The 23187-nt window shown below is 38.4% G+C and overlaps 1 protein-coding gene across 4 annotated transcripts; it reads right to left on the reverse strand.

Annotated features, from left to right (window-relative positions):
* On the reverse strand, positions 1-18728 carry ccdc149a (coiled-coil domain containing 149a). Of its 4 annotated transcripts, none has more exons than XM_046852472.1 (13): positions 18537-18728; positions 16408-16569; positions 16257-16295; positions 15184-15291; positions 14921-15037; positions 11001-11173; positions 9952-10024; positions 9765-9849; positions 9428-9572; positions 7024-7100; positions 5927-5959; positions 2172-2288; positions 1-1441 (listed from the first exon to the last, which is right to left on the reverse strand). In XM_046852472.1, the coding sequence occupies exons 1-13, from the start codon at positions 18648-18650 to the stop codon at positions 837-839; spliced, it is 1848 nt and encodes a 615-aa protein (XP_046708428.1). In that variant the 5' UTR covers positions 18651-18728; the 3' UTR covers positions 1-836. The 4 variants fall into 4 exon arrangements, with proteins under 4 accessions (XP_046708428.1, XP_046708427.1, XP_046708430.1 ...); XM_046852471.1 differs by having other exon boundaries at positions 2172-2291; XM_046852474.1 differs by lacking the exon at positions 5927-5959 and having other exon boundaries at positions 18537-18727.
* Between the last annotated feature and the right edge of the window lie 4459 nt (positions 18729-23187).

Raw genomic sequence — 23187 nt, forward strand, 5'->3', positions numbered from 1 at the left:
TTTGTAAACGCTTAAATCAGTATATAATTAGCCATTGTGTAAACAGCAATACCATCATGATTTGAAACATTTTGATATCGTTTGTGAATCATCTGTTCATTCAAATGTGCACAATCCGTGTGAAGAAAATTGCATCATTTGTAGGACAAATGGGAAGACTTATTTTTATTTTATTTTTTTATACCAAGGAAAAAGGGGAATTAAAAGAACAAATATCCTGCTGAGGCAACAGGAAGTAGAGAAGATATAAAATAGAAAATATTTGGGATCTGTTTTTTGTTTGTGGATAATGAAATACTCCATGTATTTTTTTATTTTATGGCTCTTGTTACATAATCAGTTTTCTTTTCTTCCCAAATGGCTTAGGGACACCTTTTCCTTGACTCTGGTGTGATATACGTATGTATCACAGTACTTCCCTGTTGATGGAAGTTGAATAACTGTTGCTTGTAAATAATAATGTATACTCTGGAATTGTAAAATTGAGCATACTGTAATTCAGCAGTTAAAAGATAAAACTGAAAAAAACTGTGAACTGTAAAACTGGAGCAAAACACAATACATCTCAGATACATGCACTGGATTTAGACTATACATACAGTCAAACATCTTGAGATACAAGTGTTAAGTGTGCACACTTTAGTTCACTTATAGCCAGGCCCTGTGTGTTTCGTGTTTCATATTTGTATTTATTGACAATGCCTGACCAAGTTCACCAAATGAATATTAAGGCTTGAAACACACAGGGCAACAAAACATACTTTTGCTTTAGAGATTTCAGTTTCTAAAAGATCTGTTCCTGCTCTAAATAAGAAAAAAAAAATTGTACTCGATATTTAAGCCACACTTTCACTGTGACAGCTATCAGTCTCTCCTGATTGATAGTCCAGCTCCCAGCGTGGTGTGAGAGGTGAAGCTGGGGTGGGCTCTTTGGAAATAGATGCAAAACTTAAAAACTTCTCTTCCAACACATCTTCAGGATCAGCAGCTACACTTAAAATCTGTCTAAAATCATGGTGGATATAGTCCTCATTCTGGATTTGGTCACAAATGCGCATGGAACCGAGATGTGGAGAATAATCAGAGCCATCAGACACTGGAGAAGCAAGTGCCATTGCAGCATCTTCACCTTCTTCCACAGTCAAGCTGCTGTCCAACTCTACAACTTGCCCCTCCTCTACGACAGGATGCTGCTTCGCGATTGGTTGCATCCCTGCAACTGGCGCAGCTCCATCATCACAAAGCCGTTGCTCTGCGTGCCTCATGATTTCCAGCCTGCAAGACGGCGTCTCCTCCCCTTGCTCAGAGGTGACAGGTGTCTCCACCTCATCCCCACCTCCATCTGGACTGGGGCGGGAGCGAGGCCACACATTCAGGAAGCTGTCATCGCCAGCTGTGTCCAGTTCCCATGGCAATAACCCACCACTTCCTGTCCTGTCATCTGAACCAGTCATGGGGACAAAGAAGATTAATGGTCATTGTTTTAGTGCCATTGCTAATGAAGCAGTGCCCTGTGGGCTAAAAACATGAAGATGGTCCTAAGATCTCAATAACTTCAAGGCAGCTCATCTTAAAAAATGTCGAAATAAAATAATAACCTTGATATAAAAGAGACCAAATAATAAAGGAAAGAAATGTCTATGAATTTGTAAATACAAAAAGCTTTTTGGAAAGCGTAAGCAACCCGTCAATAGCAAAAATAGATTTATTTGTTAGAGTCTTCACATCAGCATATTAAAAACGCCATTCTAATAAGAAATCATCCATGTGGAGAAGCAATTAACACCCATTCACTTGGATTACTGAGGCATGTTTGGATGCATGCAAGCAAAAGGTTAAACACACAGCTTTCTTGAGTATGAGTGAAAAGAGAAAAAGCTCACAATATGGCTGGCATCCATATTTATGGACCATCCCTTCTGCAAAAATGTCCCAAAAGTTGGTGAATGTCAGCAGGCGAGAATTTGCTAGCATTTGCAAAATGCCATGGCATTTGAGAAGGATCGGCCATTTAGCTACCACAGCGATTAGAGCGTGCATGAAGCAGTTTGTGGTGACACATGCAGGACGAGCTACAGCGAGTGATCACGCTAATTATGGCTCTTTAGCAATGAGTTGAGGGCACAATTAGAGAACAGTGGTTTCAGTTACACACAATTACACTCCCTCACCTGCAGGGGGCTGTGAATCAGTCAACCGGTCACTGGGCACAGGCTGTAAAGGAAGGCCAAGAGAGGAGGGAGGTGTGGCACGCTGACTCTCACTCAAAATAATGGCATCTTTACCTCCTGCTGAACACCGAGACCAAGAGGGAACATTGTGTTATCATTTAATTTCTTCAAGACAACTACATTTGCAGCATGGATGGTTCAGAATGACTGAGGAGGATTCTGGGATGACAGGATGGGACTACACAGGACAGGGGTGTCAGACTTTAGTAACCTCATCCTAACCTCCTACCTATCTCTAACCTTATCTTCACTACATCTAACCTCGACTAAACCTACCGGGATACACTGAACCCTAACCTCATCCTGTCTACTCCAAACCCCAACCAAAATAACCAGAACCTCAACCTCACTTCAACTAACCCAAAACACATCCTCACCACATCCTTCTTCACTTCACATAACTGTAACCATAAAAAGACCTTACCCTAACCATACACACACACATATATATATATATATATATATATATATATATATATATATAAATAAATATATAAATATATTAGGGGTTTAACTGTACACGTATTTGTACCGAATGCAATCATTTTTACACACGGAACGCCTGACTTTACAATCTCATCACAATCAGTTTCCTCAGGGACATCATAAAGTGGCGGACCACATGTTTGTTAAGTCTCCGCCTGGCACTTTGAGAATTAAAAAAAAATAGATTGTCAAAACATGCACAAGAATGCCAGTTATAAAAAGGAAACTAGTGTTAGTGTAGTGTCACTGTGGCTACTCAATCCGAACCGGAAACAAGATTTATTTTGCGTATGCTTATAAATGCTAAAGAATCAATAGCACTAGCGCTATAGATTCAAGATCTTTTATTTGTCATAAACGTAGTTATAGGCAGGATGCAACATGCAGTGAAGTGAAAATTTACATCTTGAATCTTGAATCCATAGCGCTAGCCGCTATCCAGTCTTTAGCATTTTATGTCCAGCTTCAAGAATTTCTCTTAAAAGGAAGAGAAATTCCTGACAATTCCGCATATTGAGGGAGTGAATGAATAAAGGATGTAGAGAATTAACACATTTGTTAATGTATGCTGAAATAAGTAGAAAAATTGAGTAAATCATATACTTTAAAGCACACACACATCTGTATTACCCAAATAGGGTCTAACAAATGTAAACTTGTAAATCTTTTTTTTTTTCATTTATTTAATTTTATTGAAATCAATTTGATGTGTATATTTCATTGATTACTGAATTTAATAAATATAATAAAAAAAGTATATTGCACTTTTTTTTTATCAAATATTATTTTATATATAATTTAACCAAGCAGGCATTTTATTGAAAATTGTTTGAAAAATGTAAACTGTACAAATGTTGATCACAAATGTTAATAAAAAATAGCAAGCAGACACACACACACACACACACACACACACACACACACACACATACACACACACACACATATATATATATATATATATATATATATATATATATATATATATATATATATATATATATATACACACACACACACACACACACACACACACACACATACATACATACACACACACACACACACACACACACACACACACACACACACACACACACACACACACACACACACACACACACAATCACTTGAGATGAAATATTAACAACACACAACCACACACACAGATACAGACCGACACATACCCTCACACACTCACAGAGGAAGTGGCTACAGACACCCTGTCATCCGTCTTCATTAGTGCTAGCTGTACGCATCACAGTCTAAAGCCATATGCTGCTCACAAGCAAATGTTCACTATAGACCCATGCCATTACAAATAGCAATTGCCAATGCTTAAACGTTTGCCCGCTTCCTGGGAACACCACTACCATGTCAAGGGGCACAGCAGTATTGTGGCAAAGTTGTGTTAAATTATCCAAAAGGTTCATGCCGTAGGAACTTTTCCAAGGTAGATACTATGACACAATGAGGGGATTGGTATTACTCAAGGTGGCTATATGGTTAAAGGGTACTTAACTAGATGGTAGATTTATCTCTCTGCCTCTCTCTTACCCACACATCCAAAAACAATAAATGTGGTTATTATTTATCGAGTGGTGACTGATTAATGCTTTAAAAGCACCATGTTCAGCTCCCTTGGTTTGAAAAGGTCATTGATGTGATGTAGAAAGGCACCTCAGAACCAATTAAAAACTTGGGCTAATTTGGTATGCAGAGCAGGACGGACGCTTGGCACAGCCTGCTGCGCAAAGCGGAATGGATGGATGAGTGGCTATTCCCACCTGGCAGCTGCCCATCCATCCGTTCGCTCCCTGTCTCTGTGTGTGTGTCTGTCATTCTCCCTCTCTCTCTTACTCACACACAGACACACACACACGAAGCAGATTGGCAAGAATCCTCTTTTTGTCTATCTTACACACAATACATACATGCTTGCTCACATACATACAGACTATACACAAAAGGATGTTATTCTTTACAATTAATTCACCTTGTTCCTCACTATAAGTGCCGGTACTGTACCGCCATGCAAACGTGCACCTGCCTTTTACACGCCTCAAAAAAAACATGGAAGTGAAGACACCTGAATTGCCATCACAAAACATAGTGTCTGAACACAAGAAGTCACCTAAAGAGACAATAACATGGGATGAACTGACTGGGAAAATGGTTCACCTGTTTTTACAACTGAACATTTCTATGCAGTTGAAAAGGCTTATATCTCTGTACTAAGGGTAAGTGTGTGCTCTTAATACTAGTAATGAAATGCTGACATTTCCCCCCTCATAGTCACATTATTCCTCTATTTTCCACCTGGCATTAACTAGTGTGTTTTCACAAGGCCACTCTCTTCCCTCCCAGCTGCATTTACCTTGCTAGGGTGAGCCGCAAGCCCCTCTGTCTCGTCTACAAATTCCACTAATAACAACACATTCCCCAAATGCGTTCGTAATGTGGGCAATCATTTTTTGTAATGGATGCTTGTCAGTTTTATGGTGGTAGAAAGACAGTCTTACGACAGGCGAGCTTCGCTGAGCCTCAGTGCTTCAGATTTAGACTTGGAGAATGGGGAAAGAGCCACACTGCCCTCTTGTGGATGGAAAAAGGGAGCCCTGCACTTCACTATGACTGCTTTTGCTGCTAAATGCATGAAGTCCATCAATTTAAAGGCATACAGTTTCAATGAAAAATGGTCATTAATAAACCCGATTAATCAAAATGTATTAGCATTAAAAAGCAGTTGCTTTCACAATGATTATCATCTCTATAACTGCAACAATACCCATGGGGAACAAATCCGCCCACTCGAACACCACGTAACACACCAGTTAAGCCAAAGGAAATCAGATGCCTAAAACCAAATGAGAATCTTTGACTTGCTGACATTAAAATTATGTATAAAGCTAATAGTTACATTAAAGAAAAGCTAAATTTTCTGTACCCTTGCTAAACCGTTTGCTTAAAATTTACAGGACAGACAATTTAACATATCAGCTAATTATCATGACTTTGTTGGCTAGAGGAGAAAAGCATACACCTTTAGTGCCTGGGGTTTAAGCTCTGGACACACACAGACATCATGTTAGAATGGAATGTTTATAAGGAAGTGGTTATGACAAAGAAATGAGGGGCAGGTTAGTGGGCAGGTGGCCAGCATCCTGTTGACACATAATGAAACAAAAGCCAGAGGGGCAGAAACATACTCCCTAATCCCACTGATATGCTGTAGGTCAGACCTTAACAAGGCAACAAAGGAAAGGAGAGAAAACATCATAAATTTGACATTTGACTTGATTTTTATATAGCAATAGGTTTTGAGATGCAGCTTGGGTGAGAATACAGACTAATGCATATATACTCACTGGCCACTTCACTTCTCCTGGTAATGCAAGCCATTACCCAGACTGGTTCCCACTGACAAGGAGGTGATAGTAACAAAGAAAAACACACTCTTTGCAACCATATGGAGTAGAAAAGCATCTAAAACATGCAACATGTTTGGCTCCTACAGCAGCACCCCAATGCATTCCACTCTCATCAGCTAAGAGTTGGAGCTGATTTGGTTTGGGCTGGTGGTGGTGGTGTTATGGTGTGAGGATTATTTGGTACCCATTTGGCCCCTTAAAGTCAATTCAGCATTGTTTGAAAGCAACAACATATTAATGCTGACATGCAGCCCAACAACTTTCCCATCTAATAATTGCTATTCCAGCATGGTAAATCATCTTAAACTGGCTTTCCACACAACGCTTATGAGTTAATTGTACTCAATGACTTCTGCTGTCACCAGATCTGAATCTGACAGAGCACTGGTAGGATGTGATCGAACAAAAAAGTGCTAAATCTGCAGCGATTTTGTGCCGCTATCACATCAGCATGGACCAGAATCTCAAAAGAGTGAATCCTGTGGAATCCATTCCATGAAGAACTGCAGCTGTTCTGAAAGCAATCCTACAAAGTATTGGTATGGTGTTCATGATAAAGTAGCCAGTGAGCATATATGTAGACTGTTCTGAACCCATATGTTAGTTTTACACAGTAACAGTTCTAGATATGGTGTGCAAGATCTAGCCAAACATATCATTTAAAACACTGCTATATTTATTCCTAGTGCTGTAGCCTCAGATCTCTGCACTAATAAATGTATGTCTGTGGTGTATTCTTTAACAGATATAGAGAAAAAAAAACGAAGATGAAATGCATGAAAATTTGCAATTACAGTCACATGGCACTAGTGCACCCTAATGTAAACCACTGTGCAATAATTAGCTAATACCTAAAAGCAGAACACAGCACTGACCTGGTAAACTCCAAAGCCCAGATACCTCCAGAGTCTTCAATTTCTTCTCAAGCTCAGCAACTCGGTTTCCAAGAATCCTGTCAAAGGAACATTAACACCACCAAAGTTGGAGCTTTCAGTCTCTAAAGCATTAAAACAATCATTGAGCTATAGCGGTTACTTTTAAATGTGTGATCTTAGTCCAGAAGTAGCATACTGTGCAAAAGTCTAAGTCACCCTAATTTTATAAACATAAAAATTATAAAGGCGAAAGTCAACTTACGGCCTTAGGTTTTGTGATCATGTTAGTTCCCAGTTAAACTGCCCATTTTTCTTAAAAATAAAATAAATCTTCAGGAACTGTATATTATTATTACTATTACTACATTGTATATATATTTGATTTCTTTCCTATATGCAGAAACTTTTGCCATTTTGAGACCACTGTCTTTGCATTTAAGACAGATAAAGTACTCAAACATACATAAGATTCGCTGATTCTCAAGAAAGCAAACATGATGCATCAAGGGCCATGTGTGTAAACTTTTATTTATGTTATGTTATTTACATATTTCCCAAAATAAATTTAATAATTTATACAATCAGCTTGTTAGGTTCCCTGGTGGTCTAGTGGTTAGGATGCGGCGCTCTCACCGCTGCGGCCCGGGTTCGATCCCCGGTCAGGGAACCAACCCCAGCCATTAGGGTTGCACAAGCCTTAATGCCGGTCCCAAGCCCGGATAAATGGGGAGGGTTGCGTTAGGAAGGGCATCCAGCGTAAAAACATGTGCCAAATCAAACATGCGGATGATCCGCTGTGACGACCCCTAACATGAGAAGTTTATACAATCAGCTTGTTGAAAGGTTTACACACTTCTGGCATTATACTGTATGTGTCATGTTGCCTTCTTGAGACTCATAATTCAGTCCCTGAAGAATATTTCTTAAGAAGAACAGATTAACTGCTCAATATCATCAAGAAATTTAGAAATGACACAAAACATAAAAACAGACATTGGCTATCCATAGAACAACACAGTATTAAAAATTGAGCATTTAATCTGGTACATTTGTATAGATTGTATTTATTATTGCATCTTGTGGACTACATAAATAGATGAAGCAGCTTATTCTGAGCCACTCTAAATAAAAACAATGCATTTTTTTATGCCCTTATTTATTTATTTTATAATTATTAAACATTTTGCAGACTCTGCAAGGCGTACGAAAACCTATGACCTCAACTGTAGATGTTATTTTATGACATCTGCATTATTGAGCATATTTGCCAGCATTACTTTTCCCATAAAAATCGGAAGGGGAAATAAACAAAAAACAAACAACAATCAAAAACATTTGTTTCTATTTTAACACCACACAAAAGCAAAACAAATAGAAAGTCTGTCAGGTGAAGTCTGCAAGTGTGACTACTTTGACAAGTCCTCTAAAATGTTTAGAACTGTACAAAGTCTTCTTGAGACTACTGATATGTTTAAAAACACAAAGTAGTAGTGAATTTCTTAGTCCATTACTGTTTGCTGCCCTTTACATTAGATTCATTAGTTACATTTAATTACAGTGGAACCCGGTTATCTTGCCCTCGGTTACCTTGACAACCCTATTAAGTCGACGTTTTTGAAGTGGAACCGCCAAATTCTCGCTTTTTCTAAGCATTTTTTATCGGTTATGTCAACTTTTTTTATGTCGCCGAACCCTAATATCTCGAGCACAAGGGGGGAAAAATTTGCCATTTAACGTCGGTTATCTCGGTGCAGCCGCAGAAGAACTCGTGAAAGTGGCGGAAAAATCAAGGCTTACAGCTGCTACAGGTGTTGTATTGTATACTGGTGAATCTCTGCTGTTAGTTAGTGCACATATGCCTTTTGTTGTTAAATGTTATGCGATGAACGGGAGGCGAAAGCCACGCTTGGCGGCGCGGAATGTGTGATGACCATCCAAAATCATAGAATGAACAGGATCGGGGGGGAATCCGCGGTGCGCTTTGGGAAGAAAAGAGCAGCTGTTGAGAGAGTGCCGGTGGGAAGGCACGTACCGGGATACGCATGCGCGATCAATCAATCATGGGCCTTCATCAAACAAATCGCAGCAACGCTGTTGTGTAAAAAACCCCTTCAAAAACACGTGCATACACATTCTTATTTATTAACGCACATCATGTACATAAAGAAATTTCAAGCATGTTAATATATTGCCGCCATATTGATTTTCGTTTATCTCGATCATCGGTTACCTCGATGCTTTTTGGCGACCCCCTAGGACATCGACATAACCGGGTTCCACTGTATTTATGTTGAAGATTTCTCTGCATGTGCCCCAAAACTTAAAAAATGTTTTAGAAAAATAAAGTAAGACAAAAGACCACACTTGCGCGCACACACACACACACACACACACACACACACACCTGTTAGTCTGGCGTTGGTGCTGAATTACCATGTTCTTCTCATGAATTGTTTCCAGCAGAGCCATGGCCAGGGACTTTAGGTCAGAGAGAGACTGAGGTGTGACTGGAAGACCACATCCATTATCCTCCGACAATAAATCTTGCACTGCAGTGAAACATGTCGTTTGAGTGGTAAGTGGCAGTAAATATGAGAAAAGGTAGAAGACAGGTGAGACAGAAGAAAATAAATAAATAAATAAAAAATTTCAGTTGCCGCTAAATTGATGCACATCTAAGCCTTCACATCTTCCATTTTAAGCTATAAAATATATTCTCTTCTGAGCTACCGTCTGGTTACCCTGTTTAGCAGAGAGCACACCAGTAAGTGCACTAGTGTTAGATTTGCCACTTGTTTTCGTGTTCTTTCTCCGGTCCAGGGCATTCTGCAACACAAAAATTAAACGTATAGATGCAGTATCCCAGAGGACAATTTATTGCTTCAATTAAAAGCAAAACCCCTTTACAAACTTAATTTTAATTCATACCTTGTATTTCATTATGTTTGCTTTCAGTAGACTGACTTCTTCTTGAATTTGTTTTAGCCTTTCATGCAAATACCTGGAGTTAAGGGAGACATGGCAATGCGAAGCACTTAGCTAAATTTAGTGTAAGAAAAACAAAAAATCTATTAGTTTTATTGACACTAATTTAAACATTTTAAATAATTGGAAAAAAAAATGTAATTCTTCAAATTGTAAAATGACAAGTCTTTAACCATGTCTTGTGCATGTAAAAACCTTTAAACCGAATATAGATATATGGGTGTTGACCTGCACAAATCAGGTAATAGAGCAAAACCCTCACCCTCTTTATATATATATAAAGAGGGTGAGAATTAAGCACAATTAATATTGTGGTCTAATAAGGACAAAACATATGTTTTGCACATCATCAGCAGGTACAGTCACAAAAGGAAACTATGAACTGCTCTTGATGGCTACTGAAAATGTAGTGGTGGATCACTAACACTTTGGTCCTGTTTTATGGTTTGTAGTTCAGAGGCTCTTGATAAATAAATGACATTTTCCTACCATAACCTTAAACCTGTTTCTGCCACGAGGTTTAAACTTGATACAGCTTTCATTAAAAGGGAGCTCAGTGATTTAGTCATTAGACATCTGATTGAAAAGGTTGCTAATTCAAATACCAACCTGCCACTCATTTCACTTGTACACTGTTATTTATTGCTCAGAATACAGTGATAAAAAAAATCAAAGCGTTTTAAAAAAACTAAAATCAAGGAAAGCACAGAGAGTAAGAGCCCTATGTAAAATTTTACAATCATTCACTTTCTGTTTTTCCTGCTTTAAGTGGCTTGAGTTGTCCAGTTTTCCCTTCTCACCTGTCAATGTGCCCTTAAAGCTGTGTTTCAGTCCCATTAAATAAAAAAAGAAAGACTGTACATGATATGATTAACCACTATAAGGCTTTATGAAAGCTAACAAAGACTAAATTCCTTATAACTAAATGTTTATTACGAATGATATGATTTATAACCAGCTGTAGTCTGTAGCTACATGAAATGGTGCCTGACCTGTTCTCCATGCAGAGAGCATCCACGTCTACGATGCGTTTACCTCCACCACCTAATACATGGTTGAGCTCGAGGTTGAGGCGGTCAGCTTTCTCTTTGTATACAGTCCTTTCTGCTTTTACATCCTCCAATTCATCACTCACTGCCTTCAGGCTGTTCTCCAGCTCTTCTCTCTGCAACATGGGTAATATTGCACAGATGTTTGACACTGTAAGTACTTTATGGTTGAGGTCAGAGCTCTATAGCAGAAAAACCTCTACCCCAACACTTGGCGTTTTTTCATTAATAACATTTTGCTTTCTCTTGAGCTTGGAAACCCAAACCTGTTCCAGCATGGCAATGCCCCGTGCACAAAGTGAGCTCCTTGAAGATCTGGTTTACATGCTTTAGAGAGGAAGATCCTGAGTGGCCTGCTATAAAGCTCTGATCTCATCCCTAATGAACACCTTTGGGATGAATTGGAATGCTGACTGCACCCCAGACCTCGTCACCTACATCAGTACCTGCCTTTCATAATACCCTTGTGGCTGATTAACACAAATATCCATAAGCACACTTCAAAACTATATATATATATATATATATATATATATATATATATATATATATATATATATATATATATATATATATATATGTAATTTCCGGACTATAAATTTCCGGACACTGAATTTTACAAATATTTTAAATTTTTAACATAAATAAGCCGCACCTGTCTATAAGCTGCAGGTGTCTACACCAATGTACTTCACACAGGCTTTAATGAAAGACACGTTACACACGGTGTAACGGGTGAAATATGTTGTGCTTCCTTTAGGAGCATAGCGGTATTTTGGGAATAGCATGCCACTGCATTTTTCCAGTATTACTGCGTGTGTGCAAGACGAGGATTATGTCAGAAATCAGCATCAGAAATTAATAAGTTTCTTTGACTAACCCTTAACGCTGTTGCCAAGAAAAATAAAAAAGCACGAGTTTTGGAAACCTGTCTGTGCTTATATGATTTCTGTTGCAACTGGAGTTAGCAAGCTCTCCCTTCACCCTGACTCAACGAATTACAGCGGCTTGTATCTAAACAGTAGCCGTTCACTGTCTTTCTCCTTCCTTTCACAACTATTTCTCTCGGAAGTTTACCTTTTGGCATCGTCGTGCGTTTAAAAAAAACTTTTCCCGATGCCGTGCAGCTCAGAACACAGGTGAGGTGCGTTTTTTCGTTTACGTTTGGAAATTTCATTGGTCTAATGTTACGGGGTTCAGTTTTTTGGCTTAAAGTTTGTGAAACCGGCAAACAAACAAACACACACACACACACACACACACACACACACACACACACACACACACACACACCATCTGAGCCAAACAAGTTTATCTTTGTCTCTTCAGACTAGAGGACATGGTTCCAGGAATTTATGCTCTTGGACGGGTCTTCTTCAGCAAACTGTTTTTAGGGCTTTCTTGTGAGTCAGCTTAAGAGGTTTCCTTCTGGGACGATGGCCAGGCAAACCGACGTGTGGCAGTGTGCAGCATACGGTCTGAGCACTGACAAGCGGACCTTCCTATAAGCACTCAACTTTTTTTAAATGGACCCGTGTTCCGAGTGAACCCCTTTTGGAAAACCTCTGTATGACCCTGGCCCCTGCACTGTAACTCAGTTTCAGGGTGTTACTGATCTTATAGCCTAGGCATCTTTATGGAGAGCAACAATTCTTATTCTTAAATCCTCAGAAAGTTCTTTGTCATGAGGTGCATGTTGAACAGCCAGTGGTAAGTATGAGAGAATTGTACTCAAAGCACCAAATTTTAATCTTGCTCGAGTACAAGATACACAAATTTGTATGATCCAGTCAAGCGGACAAAAACATGAACATGATGAATAGGACATGTGGCTTTGCATTGTTACATGATGTACAGCTGTTATAACTTAGGGTGTACTTACTTTTGTTCACAGTTATTCTGACAATAATAGCTGTATGGTGAGTTACTTTTAGAGGACAGTAAATCTGTACTGCTATACAAACTGCACATTAACTACTCTAAAATATATCCAACTTTCATTTCCATAGTATTTTCTCTTCAGTAGATGTACTAAAATGGTTGCTGAAATGTGAGGAGTACTCACTTTTGAGAGATACCGTAAAAAAAAAAAAGAAAAAAAGCTTTTGTTGGTAATGACGGCTTCAAGACTCCTCGTGTATGGAGAAACTAGTTGCACACATTGCTTGGGTGTGATTTTAGCCCATTCTTCTACACAAACAGTCATCAAATCTTGAAGGTTCTGTGGCCTCTTCTATAAACTCTGATCTTTAGTTCTTTCTATAGATTTTCAATTGGATTCAGGTCAGGTGGCTGGCTGGACCATTCTAGCAGCTTTATTTTCTACCTTTAAAACCTTTCCTTGGCTGTGAGTTTGGGATCATTGTCTTGCTGTAATGTCCACCCTCGTTTCATCCTCCTCCTGGTAAATAGCAGCAGACTTTTATCAAGAATGTCTCGTTACATTTTTCTATTCATACTTCCTTCAATTATAAGGAGTTTGTCATTACCATATGCTGAAAAACAGCATATGGTATGGTGTTGTGGATTATGGCCTCCAAAGAGTACAATTTTGGTCTCATCTGACCAGAGTATATTCTCCCAGTATTTCACAGGCTTGTCCAAATGTTGCGCAGCAAACTTTAAGCGAGCTTTAACATGCATTTTCTTCAGCAGTGGAGTCTTGCATGGTGAGCGTGCACACAGGTCATGGTGGTCGAGTGCGATACTCGTTTTCTTTTAAACAATTGTACCTGCTAATTCCAAGGCTTTCTGAAGCTCTCCACAAGTGGTCCTTGGCTTTTGGACAACTCTTCTGATAATTATTTTCACTTCTCTGTCAGAAATCTCGGAGGAGCACCTGGTCATGGCAGTTTATGGTGAAATGTTCTTTCCACTTCCGGATTATGGCCCCAACAGTGCTCACTGGAACATTCAGAAGTTTAGAAATCCATTGGTAACCAAAGCCATCAGTATATTTTGCAACAATAAGGTTGTGACAGTCTTGAGAGAGCTCTTTGCTCTTACCCATCATGAGATGTTTCTTGTGTGACACCGTGGTAATGGGACACCTTTATAGGGGCAGGATTGCTTTCTAATTACTGATTGATTTCAGCAGGTGTCTTGGCTTTCCATGCCTTTTTTTTTACCTCTCTCTCTCTCTCTCTCTCTCTCTCTCTCTCTCTCTCTCTTCATTTGTTCAATACATTTTTCCCTGTCATTTCACATTATTAAAAATAAATTAATTAATAGACATGTATGGTTTGATTTTTTTTGCATGTGTGGATTGCACCTTTAGAAATATATTTACTGAGAAAAACTGTGACATGTTCAATACTTATATTACTCACTGTATATGATAGATAGATAGATAGATAGATAGATAGATAGATAGATAGATAGATAGATAGATAGATAGATAGATAGATAGATAGACAGACAGACAGACAGATAGACAGACAGACAGACAGACAGACAGATAGGAGTATTGGGACACCTGACCTTTCCAGCCATATGTGATTCTTTGCCAAACTGTTACCACAACTTTGCAGCCAGACCATTTTATAGGATGTATCTGGATGTATTATCAGCATTAATTGTTCCCTTCAATTGAACTAAGATACCCAAAACTGTTTAAGCATGCCAACACCCTCGTTCATAATGATTTATATCAAAATTCACTATAGGGTTGGCCTTTAATTCCAAAACAGTTGGGACACTGTGTAAAATGTCCATAAAAACAGAATGCAAATCTCATAAACCCACATTTTTCTCACAATAGAACAAGAAAACACATCAAATGCTTAAACTGAGAAAAAGAAAAAAGGAAATGGCCTTAACACATCAATGAATTGGGGAGTGTACAGCCATCAGTGACTCTTTACCTGCAGTCCTGCTTCCTCCAACAGCCTGACTAGATCTTCACGCTCATGGGCTGGGAAGTGCCTGACCCCAACTTCATCATCCCCTAGCCTTTGTTTAGTGATTGTCATTCTCAAAAGCTGTAGAGGAAGCAGAAATGGTATCTTAAACCACTGTGGAGTGAGTCCATGTTTGTGTATGTGTGTGTGTGTGTGTGTGTGTGTGTGTGTGTGTGTGTGTGTGTGTGTGCGTGTGCGTGCACGCACTATTACGTGTTGTTAATTACCTTGTTGTCACCCTGAGCCTCAGTTAGTCTCTGATTCAGCTCCTTCACTTCCTCTGATAACTGCTTACTCCTGTCCCGTGAATCCCTCAGCAGCTGGGCCAAATTAACCTGAGAGAGAAATACAGACAAAAAAAAAGAGAGAGAGAGAGAGAGAGAGAGAGAGAGAGAGAGAGAGAGAGAGAGATTATATATTAGTGGAATATTATAGACATGTGATAGCTACTTTATAAATGGATAAAACACCTGGATAAAACACCATAATTTTAACCTATTTACAAATGCAATTAATGTTGTGTTACTTCCTATGACTTACATTCTAAAAACTATAAGCAATAACCTGCTCTTTTTTTACTTTTATTGTTTTAGTCCTCCAGCGCCATGAGGCTCAGTGGACGGCAAGGGCCTGATGGGTTACTTGCCATTTCCATAGTGGTTTTGTTACAGGGTCAGGTTGCTAGCCAATGCCCACCCTTCTTTCGAGCTGGGTTTGGGACTGTCCCTGGTGGAGTACTTTATCCACATTCCCACAGCTGAGCACCCATGAAGTGGGGGGTTAAGTGCCTTGATCCAGGGCCCAACAGTGGCAGCCTGGTATAGCCGGGACATGAACCCACAACCTCCAGATTAAACGTCCAATGCCATAGCCACTAGGCTACCACCTCCCCCATTCCCTTATTAACCTCATGTTTTTTTATGTCTCTTGATGATGCAGCTAGTCATGCTACCAACTTAAAATACTTCTGACACTGTGCAATTGTTTATATGGTAAAGTTGAAGAGATGTTTGCTGTTCACATTGCTGTCGATGGGTCACTACTATCAATACTTTATGACCAATGAGATGCTGAGTTGCTTGAATTGTATTTTGTTTGTTTTTTTGCAAACTGATATGCAAATGCATTGGCTTTCGACAAAGAATTCTAAACAATTTTATTCAATCTGCTAATAGCATTCAAATGGAACATATCACAGGCAGGTTAATATTTAAATCTGTTTAAATCAAGTCTAATAGTTGATTTAAACCCTGTCCAACTGTAACTGTTCTGATGGTTATGCTATTGAACTCAGACCCACCTGGTTGCGTTTCTCTGGTGGTAATGTAGGATCCCCATCCTGTAACACAAAGTACAAGAGTAAGTGACAAGTTAGGAATGTTAATTTTTTTTAATTAAGTCATTTATCAGGGAATATCATCTTCAACATTAGAATGTTTCATAGAACACACAATAAGTTCTCTGTATTTTTTCTTCAGGCCCTGATGTCTCTCACGCAGCTGATTGGCCATCAGCTTGTATTGGTCTCTCTCTTGCTGACATGTGTCGAGCTCTTTAGACAGAATCAGCAGAGCCTCCTTCTTACTCTCCAGCTTACGCTTGCATATCAGAAACTAGAAAAAAAAAGACAAACAAATTAATATATTACGATGCATTTATGTGTTCACAATTTGGCTACCATACTTTCCGTTTCATCATTTACCCATCTATGCTATTTACGTATAGCATTCCAGATATTAACTACCTTGTAGAACTACACAGAACACCTCAGACAAGTCAAACCGTTTTAATTCGACACTCCTGGAAAAGTAAATAGTCAACTTTGTTTGAGGGGAGGAGATTAAACTCAACCCGTTTCATTTTCTTAATGGAGTACTTCCTGCTAACGTGAAGCTATTCGGATTTACAAACAGATTACCAGGACTGTAAACACTACAAATACCCATTGCAAACAATACAAATAGAAAAACAAAGCACAAAGTTTTAAGTTTGATGAGTCATTCCAAATACTGTCATCTGTTCAATTTGACCTCTAAACAACATGCACTCGCAATTTCATGACTGCATAGGTTTTTAAACATGTGGCAATGTACATTGTTGATTTTATCCCAAATAAAGATGAGCCACTTGACAGCTATCAATGCGAGGATAAAGGCAAGGTACTTAAAATTACTTACACTATTTATCCCAGAACACCGCAAAAATTAATCTAATCTCACAACATAATTACATGTGTAACGTGATCAGCATTTTTTGGCACCAATGCTCCAAAAGCTTGACATAACTATGCAGAGAATACCCAATATCAGGTTGTGTGATTATAGTTTTTACACAATGAATCATTCCAACCATGGAATCTGATTGGTTGAAAATGTCCTTGCTGGCATTTTCTTTTCCCAAATCTATATTTTTCTGTGACCATAGGTTGTTAAGAAAGAGCAATGGTAGCATTACTGCAGGTCATGTGGCTTATATGTCATTGAGTGAGGTATAATTCTCTCTGACACTAATCGAAACCTGAAAAAAAAGTCTACACCAAACTTGCAAAGAGTAAACCTACAAGACATTATACACAGAAACATTGACAATACATTTAATTTTGTAAATCAAGGCAGTGTATATAAAATTTTATCTCAGATGACCTTCTAACAAATATGATAACTGTTCAGCACATGCACCAGCTTATGAAAGCCTGCAGAAAACACAGGTAGAATTGGAGCAAACTACTTTTTAGTGAAGGATGAAATAAGCAGCATGAAACATGCCTATTTAAAGGTTTCCCATAATTGATTTGTTTTCTTTGCTACTTTTCTTAACCTTCAACCTAATGTATAAAAGCAATAAAACACACTGCATTATAGGCAATAACATCACACCTTTTTTTCAGCTCCTTCTGTGACCAAATCAATGCAGTGATACTACACCAATTTGCCAATAATTACATGTTTAATGTTTCATGAAAAACGGACCAACTTTGATATACAATATAAAGAGATGTATATTATTTATAGTTCCAATATTTCCTATAAATGCAGTTCCTGTGCTTCATTCCAGGCATGAAACCTGTTACATTTGTTCAGAAATCATCTGCTATGTGGGTATGTGTGCATTTCTGTTCAATATCCTTCCTTTTTACCTACAGCCTGGTCGTAGATCATTTTCTACATAGAAAATATGTTATATTGACAATATTGTTTATATTCGTGTTATCTTGTAATGTCTACAAGCAGGAGTACAGCAGAGTGAAATTCCTTGTAAAGCCTGTATGAAGTGTTTTTGTCTAATAAAACAGGAGACTGATCCTTATTCTAGATCAGGGTATGGCGTTTTTTTTTATAATATCTGGAAAAGAAAACAGAGTTTCATCATTCTGCCTGGATTGTTTTGTTTATTTATAACAGTCAATAATGAACGATACACGGAAAACCAATGTAAGATATTAAAGCATAGAAACATCCTCGTGTAATGTAACTGTATGATCACGCCATATTGTATCATATCTATTCTCATTAGACACAATGTTGACCGGATCCTGATCCATATGTTACATGTGATCTCACTGCGCATGTCCAACACTCACCTCGCTCACTAATCCCTGCCAGTCACTTTCACTTCTCGTAGAGGAGTTCATGGTGGGAGAATTTATCGTCATCTGATTAATACATCCTTTATTTGATCTACTTGCCAGCATCATGCAACAGCACCAACAACGCACCTTTCACTATGGGGGGTTTATTATCGGTAGCAAGTTCCGCCCTCACACGGCTATTTACCCACGCTAAAGACAAGCAGCCAATCGAATTGCGGAGTTTTGTCACGTGATAGGATTCGCAGCAAGCAGGTCTGAGCTGCGGATTATAGGGCCTTCCAGGAGAGATGGACGATACCACTTTCTCAAACAATATCGAGGCACATTTTCGATACCGACAACCTGAAAAAAACTTTTTTTGTATATAAAAATGGTCCTTTGTAATAAAAATTTTGCAGCTAGAAATTGCGGACATGGGCAGAATTCTGTGTTGTTTTGGGGGTAGAGGTCATAATTACTGCTACTTTTTTTTGTCTGTTATACATCACATTTTGTACTTCCCTTTTGCACATCTGAATATATTTTCACTATTTTTTTAATATATCGACCTTATCGGCATATAATATAATTTCTCATATTCTCTTCTATTTAATACTTATAGATTATTTACTTAATGCACAGTTGAACTATTGTCTGTAACAAATATCTAAATGCAAATGCAAAAATCTTAAAATGTGTCCTAGAATTAAAGAGCTGTAGTTAAAAGTTGTATCAGGTGAAGGTCCTCACAAAGATTATGGTTTAGATATTATTTTATATTTCTAATCATGTAATTCAAGCAGCAAAACAGTATCTTTAAAAAAACAAAACAAAGAATAGACATGACAGGATCTGTTGATCTGTTGATGTAAATCAAGAGACAAAGATCATCTTTATTGAACGTGTTTATGTTTGGAAATGTGTGCATCTAGAACAAGAAGAACAAAACCACTGTCTATAATATAAACATGTGTCTTGTCAAAATGTCCAGCTGGTAGTTGGTTAGTGTCTTTGAGGTTGTGCTGTTTTAATAATATGAATCAGCCTTCATTTTTGGGGGCGGAGCAGCCTTATAATAATAATAATAATAACAATAATCATCATTATCAAGAGGGATGTGACCTCGAGCTTTGGTGTAATTTCCGAAAGCATTCAACATGTTTTATCTTAACAATCCTGTTTTTATCCTGCTGATACTGGCTTGGTTAAAAAAACTACTTCTTTGCTACCTGGCCAGCAGAGTTATGCATGTATACCTATATTACTTGTAGTAATTGATAATATAATAATAAATAAAAAGGTTTTATGGTGGACATGCCTCGATTTATCCAGGATTTGCATGTAGGATATGTATCCTGGTCATATCCTGGATACAGTCTTTGCAGAGTTCCATCGTTGTGCTTCAGACCATCCACTAGAGGGAGAACTTATCATGAGAGATTATAGCAGTAGAAGCAAAAATACCTAAACCTTTGCTGCAGGATACATACATTACAGCAATGATATTCAGCTGTTAAAATAAACATTGTGGTATATTCAACACTCATTCAATGGTCTCCTTTTTATCTAATAGATTTTGGTAACAAAAAGAGGAAAAGGGCAGTCCACAGGCAAAAGAAAGATCTAATGGAGGAGACTGAAACAGCTGCACGACACTTGGGTTGTCTCTGGAAGGCTCTAGTTTGTATGGGAAGAACAGAAACAAATAGTGTTAAATGTGTTAGAAACTCCACGCACATTTGGACAAATAGAAAACAAAATGCTAAACTTAGAGGCAGACTACTGCTGGAAGATGACCTCACACTAGAGAGAGCAGTGACAATTGCATGAAATAGAAGCTGCAGTTAAAAACTCCACAGTACTTTGTAAAACCAGTACATACATTATGGCACAGAAATAAAGTACAGTGGAACCCGGTTATCTCGCCCTCGGTTACCTCGACAATCCTATTAAGTCGACGTTTTTGAAGTGGAACCGCCAAATTCTCGCTTTTTCAAAGCATTTTTCATCAGTTATGTCGACTTTTTTTATGTTGCCGAATGTTGTTAAATGTTAGGCGATGAACGGGAGGCGAAAGCCGCGATTGATAGGAGCATGGAATGACCAGCAAAATCATAGAATGAACACCGGCAGGATCGGGGGAATCCGCGATGCACTTTGGAAAGAAAAGCGCAGCCGTTTAGAGAGTGCCGGTTGGAAGGCACGTACCGGGATACGCATGCGCGATAACAATGACCGCCGTGAACCAACATATACCAACAATAACGGACAGTGAGAGTGTGGAAGTTTAAATAGGAGCTGGTGATGATGCTAAACGACACCATATGTGCGCGATTGAAGCTGAGCTTCAGAGAAAGCGGCCGAGAAAGCACCTGACACGCTGAAGGGGGCCGAAGGGGGCGTGGCAGGTGGATTCCTGACAGATAAACATGTACTGTATGTATTTTTAAAGCATGCCTTCATCAAACAAATCGCGGCAACGCTGTTGTGTAAAAAACCCCTTCAAAAACACGTGCATGCACATTCTCATTTATTAACGCACATCATGTACATAAATAAATTTCAAGCACGTTAATATATTGCCGCCATTTTGATTTTTGTTTATCTCGATCATCGGTTACCTCGATGCTTTTTGGCGACCCCCTAGGACATCGACATAACCGGGTTCCACTGTATTTGAAATTTCAAAGTCTTTCTTTCGGCTTCTCCTATTAGGGGTCGCCACAGCGGATCATCCATATTCATGATCCGCATGTTCGATTTGGCACATGTTTTACGCTGGATGCCCTTCCTAACACAACCCTCCCCATTTATCCGATTAGGAGGTCACAGGAAGCAGGAGAACACACACAGCGATTTAGAAAAATGTGAATTTATGCAGTTGTGTGGCACAAGAAAAAATTGAAAAAACTTTCTATGCACTGAGGGAAAAATTAAATAGACATCAATTGTAATGTCAACACAAATCAAGAATTATGAAACTCAATTAGTACACAGATAATTTGCCACGGATTTCGTAATAACTTGTTTTCCTGTGTTTGTTTGATTTTTCCCTCTTTTTAGTGAACAGTTTGTATCAAAATCCCTGATATTTGGATTCTTAACCCTTTCACCACTCAAAAATATCATACATAAAACAAAAGGTTCAATCAGTTCAATCAATCCGATCAATTAAATCCAAAACACAGTAAACTGAACAATAATTACAATTGTAGATGTCCATACCCCATCAACGAATTCTCAGTTTCGGTGGAACCGAAAGGATCAGTAATCGTTTCCTTAAGCTTTCAATCCGTTCAATAAACAACTGCGAACTGTGAATATTTTAACAAAAACTCAAAAAAGTATACCCAATGTGAATCCAAAGAAACGTCAATCTGATCCGTTCTGTGGGTGGCTCGCTATCTGTTTAGTCCCACGTAGCGAACTGTCTCAAACCGAGTCTGAAAGAATGAAAAACCTCCAAGGGACAAATCTCCAAATGTGGAAAAGAAAAGTGTTCTCCAAAGTATGATTCTTGTACAACACCAAATCTAGCTAAGTACATTTCTTTAACAAATTTTAATCTAGATTCTAAATCTAAATTTGATCAAATTTTCTTTCCTTTTTCTATGAATTTTATTTTTCTCTTTCTCCTTCTTTTTTTCTCAAATTCTCTCAAAACTCACACTCTCCTACTTTTCCTGGGCAGTGTTAGAAAGGATTCCTATTTCGTTGTAATTCCATGCTTCACCACTAGAGGCAGATATACAGTTTACCAAGCAATGACAAGCTATCTGTGACATCACAGTACACCGTCCTCCACCAAGAGTATAAAAGACCAGAACACAGAGCTGCTGCATGCATTCTGCATCACGCAACCTGCTGAACAGCAGCTAGAAGAAGACAGCAAGAATCACCTCATATACAATCAATTCTATACCCAGTAAAGTAGAGTGTTTTGAATCCTGTATCGTGTTTTTACTGACATGCTGGGGCGAGTACAATCCACTGATCAGGGCATACCAGTTAGTGAGAATCCTTATATGGTTCTTCGAGTAAGATAAGAAAACCCCCTTAACATTGGTCCTTCGAGCTAGACAGAAAACTTCTTAATAGGCAGAGTTACCATCACCTCTGAAATTTAGCTACTGCTACATCCACCTCAGCAGAGAAATGCTGTCATTTAATTGGGTAAGTTTGACTAATCATATTTAAATCAGTATAAATGTAATATTACAGTTTCTCAAATGCTAAAACACATTTCACAAACGTTTCCTCCATGTTCCCCAATGTCTAAAAACAACACCCTTTTCTAAAGCTACATAAACACAACCACACCTTCTCACTTCAAAACTCAAACTTTCACACCAAAAGAGCAGCTCAAAGCTTTAAAAAATTACAACAAAAATTACAGCAAAACAATTGAAAACACAATGCTCAATTTGTGAGAAGGTTCTTTGTTTCATAACTGCCAATGCATATTTTTGAAACTTTACAGTAATGGATGTTCTTAGATCTCTGCAGAGGATTAGGCATTTAGATTTGAGAGTTTCATATGAAGAGTATAAATCTAAAATAAATTCTGCATGTACACTACTGTAACACAACTCAATGCAAAAACTGAATCTATTGCACACAACAGTACTCTTGAAAACATGATCAGGGTGTAAAGTTTTTTTAT

The sequence above is a fragment of the Silurus meridionalis genome, chromosome 6, assembly GCF_014805685.1.
Source record: "Silurus meridionalis isolate SWU-2019-XX chromosome 6, ASM1480568v1, whole genome shotgun sequence".
Lineage (NCBI taxonomy): Eukaryota > Metazoa > Chordata > Actinopteri > Siluriformes > Siluridae > Silurus > Silurus meridionalis.

Coding starts and splice junctions, on each gene's coding strand:
- ccdc149a (XM_046852471.1), bottom strand. CDS start 18,650: ATGATGCTGGCAAGTAGATCAAATAAAGGATGTATTAATCAGATGACG. Junction 9,573..9,764: donor TGTGCTCTCTGCTAAACAGG/GTAACCAGACGG, acceptor GTTTCACTGCAG/TGCAAGATTTATTGTCGGAG. Junction 2,292..5,926: donor CATATCAGTGGGATTAGGGA/GTATGTTTCTGC, acceptor CTCGGTGTTCAG/CAGGAGGTAAAGATGCCATT.